The sequence below is a fragment of the Oryzias latipes genome, chromosome 7, assembly GCF_053564925.1.
Source record: "Oryzias latipes strain Hd-rR chromosome 7, Olatipes_Hd-rR_3.1".
Lineage (NCBI taxonomy): Eukaryota > Metazoa > Chordata > Actinopteri > Beloniformes > Adrianichthyidae > Oryzias > Oryzias latipes.
Window position 1 is genome coordinate 20569564 of NC_136243.1, and position 11805 is coordinate 20581368.

An 11805-nucleotide genomic window follows, 5' to 3' on the forward strand; every position below is an offset into this window, starting at 1 on the left:
GCAAGTTATTCAACTTATAAACTGTAAAATCCGATGTCTCAATAAAAGTAAGGGGTGGCCCACTGGCCTCACAACAAATGTTTTACAGATATCTGACATACTTGACCATTCACTGGCTCCAGCATGGTAACAAGCGCATCGCAAAAAAAACAAATTGATTTAAATACACTCTCTCTGTCCAGTTCTCATCTACAGTCAATGATCAATGCCTGTATTAACTTACACAAATCTCTTTTTTTTCTTCTAGTCCATCTTTTGAGACCCTGTAACCTGTAAGTAGCCACATATCCATTTGCCTTTATGTCATTCTCCCATCACACAATCTACCCTCACCCCCTGATCAGCCACATCTCTTAATCAACCCAACCAAATCAGGTCAAAACAGTGTCAACTTTTTAAATGAGTGTTACTGTGCAGAAAAATGGACAAGTACTTATGACATGTTTTGCAAAAACAAAAATTCAAACAATAAAACTGATGTTATCAAAGAGGAGTCTGAAGGCATTAGAGGGGGATTCTGAAACCAATAAACCAGTAAGCCTTTGCAGATGGTGCGTTCTGGGTGGGTGTGGCTTAGAGATGGAGCAGTCTTTTTCTTCTTTGCCTTTGGTTGCTCCCTTTTGGTGCAGTGAATGAACCATCTCCATTAATCTCTATCCACTGCATTCTCCTGGCTCACATCATGTTCTCCTTCACTACATGCATGAACCTCTTCTTTGCAGCTGCCTCTAAGTATCCTTTCTGGTAGATCCAACCTTGAATCCTCTGACCAAAGCAGTCCCTGTCCCATGATCACTATTATCTGCTTTCTGCTTTTTAGGTGGAGCTGTCATCTCCGCAATCAAAAGAGAAATGCAAGCGTTCTTCTGTGTAATTAACCCTTTTTGAGATTATAAGAAATGTCCCCATAAAATATATTTCTGTTTGCACATAGACATGGGCCTTGATACTCAGAGACATGGCTGTCCCGTTGGACTTTTATTCAGGTAATATTTTTTTGCTTCCTTTTAAAACTGCCGCATCACAAAAATATTTAGAACAAGTAAAAATGCACAGTTTTAGTTCAGTATTTCTACTAGAAACTATAAATGCAATAAACAGCCATTAACGTAATCATTTATTCTGATTAAAGAAATCTCAGTTGCAAAGATATTTTCTCTTTCTTATTTGAAAATTACTAGTAAAACTACTAGTTATATGCAGGCTTTATATTTGCAAGAGTAAAAATAAACAGAAAGGCCATGCACAGCTGTGGTAAAAGCACCTAATAAAAGACAAAAACATGTTAAAGTTGTCAAGATGGCTTATTCATTTAAATATTAAACAGTATTCCACTTTTTTGCAAAGCAAGCAGCCATGGAGCAATTAGCTGCATTTATTCCTCAACATCCCAGCTGTACTGCTGACACGCTGACACTTGGCTGCCTCTTGACATGTTAAATTGAGGGCCAAGAACTCAGAGCAGCGTACAGTCACTTTGTGTTTATACACACGAAAAAGAGCGAGAAACCCTATTTATAAAAATAGTGAACATGAAAAAAAGCATCTACTTCGCTCAAGGTGAGCAGACTGAAACGAGAAAAGCAGAAAAATATAAAGATATATTTATTTTTAGAGAGTAATAATGGTTTCTACTTTTGGAAGGGTTTAGTTAGATAGGTAAAATGAGCCTAAAACGTGTGTATTTTATAGTTGCACAAACACACATGCATGCATTTATGTCCGTACAACCACAACAATATCTCTCATCCAGAAGATGAAACGCCTCAGATCATGCTTTCAGGCAATTGCTTTTTGAGTGCATGAGCATGATTTGTTCTACTTACTGACTGTGCAAGGAAGTATGCCTGGTTAGTTTTTTAGCTGGAGTCATCAGCCAATTGGTTTTAATGGACAGTCTGCACCACATGGCTCCCTGACCCCAGCACTCAGCAGGAGGAGCTGAGCAACCTATTAACAAAGAGTGAAAAGCTCTGAGCTTAGCCTATCACACAAGGCCACACTTAATTAGGCTGTTTGTTTAGCAGATTCTAATGGGACAGATAGCAAGTGGGGGGAGAGGTAGACATAAGAGTCTTCTTGAAACTGCAGGCTGAAAGACATCTGGTCAAGGATGAGGCAGAAGCCACTGATAATAGCTTATCTTCCTCCATGGTACATCTAATTTTCTCAGGACAAAGTGGGACGATTTAAAGCAATGACAGCACTCAATGTGTGACAGGTAAATTCCTAAATTCTTAACTAAATGGTCAGAATAGCCAAGGCTCATACAGTTTAATAGCAAAAGACAGCAACAACTATTTCATGCACGAGTTGAAAATATTAAATACAACTAGAACCAACTGGAGCAGAGTATCATAACATTATATATCACTTTCCCCATCACTCCACCCTTTCAGATTCTCTTTCTCATCCTCTGTCCATGTGTAGGAGGCTAATTAAAAAAATAGATTGGATATGAGCCTGTGTGCATTCTAATTCTAAAAAAGGGAGACTGAGAAGAGACAGTGGGAAAAAAGTCAGACCCAGCACTGGATTAAAAAGGTTAAGCTTCGTCACTTGCCAGCATAAAAGGGTCATTCTGAGGGGCATCTTCTGTGGGCAAATACTGAGTCCCACAGCTGGACTGTGACAACTGAGGACATAATCAAAAATCCACCTCACTCATCTGCTGCTAGACTTTAAAGTAACCTTGTCTTCTGTTACAAAGCCATCAATCTTTAGCCATTGTTTTACAGAGACATCCAAGGTGGTGTCCCTCTGTGTCCTGTGTGTCACACACACACATGTCTCTGCGCTGACGAGGGAGTATTTGTACTGAAGCCAGTTAGGGGAATTTGAACCCAGGTTTACGATCTACAGACAAATTTTGGCTTAGGCTGTGACACTTACCAACATGGAACATGGCTGGCACTCAACCAATATTTGAACACTTTAGCACCTGAGCCTTAGCTCCAGTCTTGACGTAATTTCAACTACCAGAACTTTTCAACCATTTACGCACTTAAAGTCATTCCAGCTGATTCTGAAGCGGAAAAAAACAGCCTTGAACCGATATGTGACACAGTACAGTAGTGAATTGATTATGCAATCTATGTAGATCAACTGATTCTGTGGCAATGAAAATATGAAAAGCCTTATCAGAATCAGTTGGTTTGCCTTGATCGCGTAAACGGTTGAAGAGTTACGGTGTGTCAAGGAGCGTGTTGCCAGTTTGGTGTCGCCAGTGACATCTCTGATGTTAAAGGCTTAAATAAAAGCCCTTCAAATCCTTGGATCTCAGCAGAGGCAAACATATTTGCAGTGCTGGAGAAGCTGGACAAATGGAAGACACAACATTTCAATAAACTGCCAGGATTAAAAATACTTCTGACACAGGTATTAGATTGTGAAAACTTTATACCATGTTTGACTAAAACTGTTTTTTTATATTGCTTTTACAGTAGGTACTCCAAGCTACCACCACCATTGTGTTTTTTCTACTCAACATGGGGAAAATGTTAACCACTTTGAATGGTGTATAGTATCTCACAAAAGTTGATTCCACATGATGCTCACATGGGTTATTTCTAACATGTTGAAGTCATTTCATTTTACTAAGACCCTGAAAGGTGTTTTTATTAAGCTAAATGGACGGAACAGGTGATGTCTTTTCCTCCTTTCTGTCTCCATTTCCACTTTGTCTTTATCGCTGGTCCCTTTGCTTAAACTCAGAGGCTCAGGGCAGGTGCAGCTGGAGGGCAAAAGTGGATCCGCGAGTTGACGATGTTTGGCATTTTAAGAGCCACTTTGCATTTTACTGACACAACCCCCTGCTGTGAGGAGGCAGGGAATGATAATGGAGAGGAGGGTATGAGGTTAGCAGCTTGCAGGCCAGACATGCAAACACATAAAACCTGCCGTATAACCCCACCGTGCAGCTGCAGCTGTGGGGGTAAAAAGGCCTGTTCCCACGCAGCAACCAAAATACATTTGGCTCCCAACGCCAAATGCAACAAATGGATGTCGTCTTCGGTAAATATTTCCCCTCTCATGCTCCTCCTCCTACCCTATATGCCCCCCCCCCCCCACTGCAAAACAGCACCCTTCCTGTTTCATGTGACTCTTCACATACTTAAATGAAAACACATGCATGGACCAAAGCACATACGTTTTCATGTAGCATATGGCACGCAGAAACTGCAATCACACAGCAAAGCTACTCTGCATATTAATACCTCTAGTGTGTACATACATGTACATGTATGGAAAGCCACCCTGCCCCAAACCTTTGTTTATGCTGTTCAGTCTGACTGGACTGTAGCAAACACATACTTGACTGCCATCATTGACCAAGTCTAATACACACAGATGCTGAAACTGTGCCACGTGTTGTTTGTGGCCACCAGCCCACAAAGTCATTGAGATTGCAAAGCACAACAGGAAATTTTGAAAGATGGTACATCCCTTCCTTAACCATAGAAGAACAAGACAAATACAAACTTACATTTCATGCTGCATTCACACCTGACATGCAGGTAGCGACAAGGAAAAGATTCTTCTTCTTTTGTGTGTTTACTTGCTTAAAAAACTTGCATAGCGACGCACGATCACAGGAGTTCCGGACGCCATCGGCTGTAGACTGGGGAGGAGCCAGCCACACCAGAGATGGCTGCAACACTTACACAGAGCATCCTTAACGTGTTTCTAAAAGGTATGAGACCTCTTTCAATGGTTGAAGAGGACGGACTTAAAGACATGATTGGGGTGCTGCAACCTGGCAACCACCTAAGTCACTTTTGTAAACTAATGGAGGAAAAATTATTGTAGAATATTTTACTGTTCACTAATTGCAATAAAGTAAAACCCATGTTCATAAAAATGTTTTCTGCTTACTATTTTTATATGAAGTTGAGACAATGATTTAGTGAAGGGATCAGAAACCCTATAGCTTGCAAGCCAATTATGTCTTTTTTTTTGTGCTAGCATACAGCTTACCTGGAACCTTAAACTTTTTATCTTTTATAAGGTGAAATTGAAATTCATACATGAAAAATTTCAAATTTTTTTAATGCACCACATGCCGGAGCATTACCAGTACCATACAAAATGCAAACCTCCACGGATTGAGTACAAGCACTATCATCTTTTGTAAAAAAAAGTTGTCCATCACCTTCCGTAAAGAATAATTATTGACTACTCAACTACTGAAATAATGGTTAGTGACAGCCCTAACAAGTGACAGGTGTACTAAGCTACCGCAGGAAACGTCTAATGAAATTCATGCAATTGAGATTGCCAAACATGGGTGTAAATGTAATTGTGTAGTGTGTCACTGTGCAGCATGCAGCCAAAATTAAAATGTAAATGCCCTTCACAGGCTTTTGAACATAGACTAGTTCTTTGAAATGAAACGTTTTCAGACCTAAAGATGATGTTTTTCTCACTGAATCCATTGCAACCTAATCACAAATTGGCACTTTTATAGATATTAATTATTAATTCATAAAAAGTACAATTCATAAATTTGTGCTATTGTGCTTCCAGCATCTTGATGTTAGAAGTTTGACATTTTCAAACACACTTTGGGCTTCCAATCTTGGCAGTCATTCACTGTCTTTTACTTGAAATTAGGAAAAACAAAAGCTAACATAACTCCTTCAAAAAAGTAGGATGTTCTTTAAGACCGTGCTTGTTAACATTGAAAAATGCAGTTCAACTGCAAAAATATATATATATTTTTTGGAATATACCACTAACAAACAGGGTTTTTTCATTTATAGGTGTGTTTGCTTAAACGGTTTGCTTTACTGTTTGATCAGGAACTGACGACAAAGTTTAAAGTCTGCACTGTCATTATTGTTGACAAAAACAAGCTAAAACAAGGCTTTTTCTAATTAAATAGGACTCTTTTTCTGCATTATTTTTATTTAAACTACCATGAATTTGCATGAAAAAGAGAAAAAAGTTATTGAAAGGCTTGACTTTTATTCTGCAAAACCAGCAGCTTATTATGGGGGAATAGAGAAAACACCTCATCACATTCAGGCCCACTACATTTATTTGTTTTTGTCTGGCTGCCATAATTCTTTGGCCAAGCAGTGATGTGCACTGTAACTCATAGGTTAAAATTGGGTAAACATTTAGATATTTTAAAACATCTGCTGGATGAGTTCTTTAAAAGTAAATGCAGTGCAATGGACATCGTTTTAACCATTAGTTGTTTTTTTTTGTGTTTGCTGAGATGTCTTAAAATAAAACAAATGAATAAAAATGTTTTGCCGCAAGAAACTTTAAGACTATGCGAAAACAAATGGTTTGACAGCCTTTTGTATCTGGGAAATAACAATAAAACATAATGTTGAGCATTTTGTTTAACCGCTGTAAGTGAGGCAGGAAAAAACGAAAGGTTAGTTCAAAGTTGTCGAGCTGTCTCAGTTGTTGAAGTAGTGTGTTTGTGTGTGTGTGTGTGTGTGTGTGTGTGTGTGAATAAAATTGAAGGTGGACCAGCAAAACCCAGTGCTTCAAGCAGCAGGGCTGTTAGTGTGTTAGTCAGCTGATTTCCCAACATCACTGTGTCTTTTGAAAGCTTGTATTATCTCTGGTTGGTCAACATGGGAGAAAAATAAGGAGCAACAGCAGCAGACAGTATCTTTAAATATGGTGTATGTTTTAAAAAAAGAAAGAAGACAACAATTCACATTTGTACTTTGATACTTTGATCACCAGGCACAGTAATTTTAAGATTTATGTGAAACCGCCATGACTTCTTTGAGGCAAAGTCAATTTCCTGGCTAATTCAATAAAATATGACCAAGTTAATAATATTAATAATTTAGAGCACATTGTACATGGTAGAAGATTGAAATAAACAAACACAAATTTCAAAATAGAACTAAAACAATAAGGAAAGCTGCTGTCTACTCATGTCATAAACATCTGGTAACGACTGTCATCTAAGTGTGACGAGTAGGCAATTTTAAACAGATGTGTTTAGAGTTTTGATTTTGCAGAGAAAATTTTCTCTGAAACATCCAGACAAAAACTCCTTTGGATACTAAACTTTCTGGATACCCCCCAAAAACAAAATTGGAAAAAATAATTGAACACGCGCACACTCGCACGCAGGCACGCGCACACACACACACACACACAAAATATGAATTTGTAACCAGGGGCCACTTGAAAAAGCACAACATTTTGTTTAAAGAAATATGTCCTACAATCTGAAGAATGAAGATGAGTTTGGGCAAACTTTAAGGTCTGGGGTTAGTAATACAGATCATATAGATTAAGCCTTGTGTGCATCGACCTGCAGCTTTATGTATTTGGAAGAAAACCCATTAAAGTTTAAGTGGTACAAGACCCTGCCAGCAGGGCATCAACCTCCCGGGCTCTCAGCAAATCAATGCAGCTTCAGTAAACTATGGATTAATTATGGATAGTCCAATGTGTCACTATACCCATATATATATTTGCACCCGCGCTAACGAAGAACCTACATGTTCCAATGGACAGAAGGCAGATGTAAAATGCATGTGGCACAAGAGTGAGGCTCCACCCCAAATTTGTGCCCTTGAGCAAAGAGACGATCTGATTAGGCTCCACTTAAGTTAGTTAGCCTGAAGCAAAAACCAACCAGCCATGCACAGGAAAGATAAAGGGGCAGAGAACAACTGCAATGATGCAATCAATACAAAACGCACCAGAGCATTAAATGCACACTGTATTTGTACCTAATTGGTTTTGTCCCTTTAAGGGAAGAGGTGAGGAAAACTTTGAGATCCATTAAGAAAACTTCACATCACTAACAGACCAACTATAATCATACACCAAGCAGAAGATGTTGTGTTTTTATACTCCACTCACCTCTGTTAAACTGCTGTAACTAATCTGTAAGCACTTAAAGTCCCACTCCGATCATCTTTTGATCTATTTTAAAGCGTCCTCAGTGGTCTTTTAATTATGATAATGCAGATTTTAGCCCATATTTAAAAAACATGCTGTTAGACTATAGTTTAGTGGAAAATAGCGGAGTAAGCCTGGCCTTACTTCCTGACATCCATCTGTTTAAACACTCTCCCGTTAGCTTACAGCCCCTCACAACCCCAACCTAACATTACCGGTGCAAAAAAATGGTGAGCAACACTGGTGCTGTCCAGTTTTCATTCAGATGTCAGCTCAGACGAGGAAAATGTAGATGTACAGTGTTCCTCCGCATATTCGCATTTCAATATTTGCTGATTTTTTTCCAGTTACGTGACTCATCACAAAAGCTCAGACAACTCAAGATGTTTGTATGAGATTTAGAGTCTGAGGAAGGTGCTGCTTGAATTTCTGAGGAGGGGAGCGGAGATGAAGAGCACGCTGGCCTGTTGGCTTCCTCACCTGAGTTCCTGAATCGCTACCAACCAAAGTTTGTGCCCCTGCATGGAGAATTGGCATCATCTTACGAGAAGCAGCCATAAAATACCCTGATATGCGAAAGAAGATAATTGCGGAGAATAATTATGAATTTTCCTCCGGATGAATGAATGATGGATGAAACCAGCCTGTTCTAGAAGAAGCGACGCTCAAAACATGCTGCTGCTGGACTGACGCACCGTGCCCGCCGCTCAAATCCTGCTGCAGGACCCCTCACACTTAAATGATGAAGGAGGAAGCACAGCCTCCTGGTTTTAAAGCTCAGGGAGACAGAGTGGCTCTACTAATGTGCATTGTAAAGTATGCTACGGTACAGTCAATTCCTCTGAGTATTAAAAAAATCTTCATGTTGGGCAATACTCCAATATTATTTAATAAATGTTTTACAAAGCATTAGAAATGTTTCAGAAGGGGTTTTGATGAGTAAGGATGCAACATACATTCTTCGGTCATGGGGGTTGTGGGTGGGTATGGCTAGTAGTGGATGCATCAGAATGGAGCAGAGCATACAGGAAGCTTGTGGCTTGCCGTAGTAACATCACAGCTACAAGCTCTTTTTCCAATGATTTTTTTTTTACATCTGCTTTTGATTCACCATCATTTGAATAAAGAAATACCCAGAAATGCCATTTGAAGCTTAATTGTCTTAATAAATTTGTCCTCCATCATCATGCTATTTGTTTTATTCAGGAGTTACTGGAAAGTATTAAAACACACAAAAAATCGATTCACATAGAGAAACTGTAAACCCAGCATGCTGGTGATCCATCACATTAAAACAGACTTAAAAGTGCAAGGAGAGTAAACATTTCTTAATTTTTCAGTTTAAAATAGGAATAAGATCGCGTGACTGTCATGGAATATTTATGACGCAATTTTTAAATATAATAATAAAACAATTATTAATTTAAACAATCGTTTGTGGCAGGACCCTTTCCGCTGTGTGTTCAGTTTGTAAAGCTGTAAGTGTGTCCGCTCCTACCGTCCACAGCCATACTCGGTCTCGGTGTGTGTCTCTCCGTGGTGTCTGTCTGTGTGTCAGCAGGACTCTCTCATTCTCCTGTCAGACGGACCGGGCGCAGACTGGACCACAGAAAGCCGCTTCTGGCTTAAACCCCAATCGGACGCGCGAGGACGGAGCACGAGGGCGGCGTGGCGTAGACCCGCAGCTCAGTCCTCCTCCCGGTTGTGCGGGACGTCTGGAGCGGTCCGATATCAAGCGGCTCCTTCTGTAGCTCCGCCCCCTTCTCTACCTGACCGCGAGGAGACAAAAGGCCAGATTGAGCGCTCTGTGTCTCTGACGACAATTTCACAACAGATATTCTCTACAGAGCTCCATAATCAGACAACAACTAGGTTATTACGACGGAGTTTTAGGGCCACGGTGAGGAAAAAAAATTCTGGCCAACGTGGCGAGATTAAAGTCGTCATGTCGACTTTAATCTCGTCATGACGAGAAAAAACTCGACACAAAGTTTCGAGAAAAAACTCGTCTTGTCGAGATAAAAGTCGAAATAAAGTTTCGAGATTAAAGTCGCAAAAAAACTCGTGAATTTACGAGGTTATTGTGGAAGTGAGCATCATGCAGAGCAGCAGGTGAACGCCGTGCAGCAGCAGAGCTGACCACCTAAACTTTAACAGGTGAGCTGAATGTTTATTGATAACGTTCCAAATGTCTGGAGGCTCATTTGATTGATTTACAAGTTATTAAAGTTTTATTTATTGATGGTTGGTTTGCAGGATCTCTGCAGCCCGATGAAGCCATCGGGTGTCCCTGCAGCTGTCCACTTGAATCCTTTCTTCCTCCACCAAAGACCAGATCTCTACGTTTGTGTGATGCTTCCGTCTGAGGAGGAGAAGCACTTTTTGCCTTTTTCAACGTTGTAATGCTAATGTAACAGACTATTTTCATTCATCTTTGTTTTTTAATGATCAAACGGGTCGCTTCATCTGCAGGAGGGGGCGTATGTAACACTGTTTACTTCCGCATTGGTGTTAGGATGACAGGTTCATGACGTAATGTGACAGATGAACTTCAGGTTATGTGAATGAAAAGGAGAATAAAGGCTGCAGCGATCCTCTGCACCCAAACGTGTCTCTGAGCTCCTTATTTTACAGATGAAACTCCGCACCGAACTCCGGAAAGACTGCTACACGGAAACTAATCTGATTTTGAGTCGCCAAAAGACTCAGAATCTCTTTATTTTAAACCTATAATCCGGAAATAAAGCTTCACAAAAGGCTCCACATCTTTCATCTTCAAGCTAGGCTCCGATAAACGGACAACTTCGGGGTTTTCTCCTTGTTAATCTATGAATTTTTCCCCGTAAATTTACGAGTTTTTATCTCCTAATAAAATTTATTTTTTTTGTGGCCATAAAACTCTGTCGTAAACTCTTAAATACAAAGCCACTAGCTCACTAACATTAGCCATAACACTGAATACTCCTGAAAGACTCAGCTTCACTTCTCTCGCGCAACATTGCGACTTTAATCTCGAAACTTTATTTCGACTTTTATCTCGACAAGACGAGTTTTTTCTCGAAACTTTGTGTCGAGTTTTTTCTCGTCATGACGAGATTAAAGTCGACATGACGACTTTAATCTCGCCACGTTGGCCAGAATTTTTTTTCCTCACCGTGGCCCTAAAACTCCGTCGTAAGGTTATAGACCAATAAAAGGAATGATTTAACCAACATCTTTGACCTCATAACATCAGAGTCAGGATACATATTTTAAACTACTTTAAAAGCAATGACTATTTATTTAGGCTCAGGTGCCTAATTAGAGAATTTAGAAAACCTGATGTTTGTTGCAGCTGGTACATTTTCTTCCTGTCTGTGCTAAATTTAGTGACTGACTAAGTCTGGGCTTGTTGTGCACCTCATTTGTAAGTTGCTTTGTATAAAACATTCTGCTAAATAACTTAATGCAAATGTTAAACAAAAGTTTGAAGTAATGTAACTTGCACCCTACTTGACAAACATGCGTTTTAATAGGTTGTTCATAGTGTAAAAAACAGAAAGATTTAAAGTTCTTGTGGCCTTTTTTTTACTCATGATGGAGGACAAAAAGAAAATTAAGCAAAAATGTTTATTTATTTATTGAAATCATTATATATTTGGAGCAGACAAAAAAATGTAGTTTGAAAAAGATTGTAGTTGTGATGTCACAGTTACAAAGGGATTGCTCCCTGGTCTGCTCCATTCTCTGCATCCACTTGTTGACGACAAGATCCAAGCCGGCTTCATTTTCCTCATCTGAGCTGACATCTGGCTCCAAACTTTATTGTTCACTATTTTTGTTGCACTGCTAATGTTAGGTTGGGGGAGTGAGGGGCTGTAAGCTAGCAGGAGAGCGTGTAGACAGAGAGCTCCTTTACGGATGAGGGGAAGTGGGGGC

General features: G+C 39.7%; 1 protein-coding gene and 1 long non-coding RNA gene across 2 annotated transcripts in view; one reads left to right on the plus strand and one right to left on the minus strand.

The window, feature by feature from the left end:
* samd10b (sterile alpha motif domain containing 10b) overlaps nt 1-9526 on the minus strand; it is a 55555-nt gene extending 46029 nt beyond the window's left edge. Inside the window, exon 1 of the mRNA XM_004070506.4 lies at nt 9386-9526. Coding sequence (XP_004070554.1) covers nt 9386-9398 — 13 coding nt within the window. The 5' untranslated portion in view covers nt 9399-9526. The remainder of the gene's footprint in view (nt 1-9385) is intronic.
* A 126-nt stretch (nt 9527-9652) lies between these two features.
* LOC144994100 (uncharacterized) lies at nt 9653-10494 on the plus strand. The gene is made up of 2 exons (XR_013657506.1): nt 9653-10044; nt 10144-10494. It is a non-coding gene; the product is annotated as an uncharacterized LOC144994100 (long non-coding RNA).
* Nucleotides 10495-11805: the final 1311 nt, after the last annotated feature.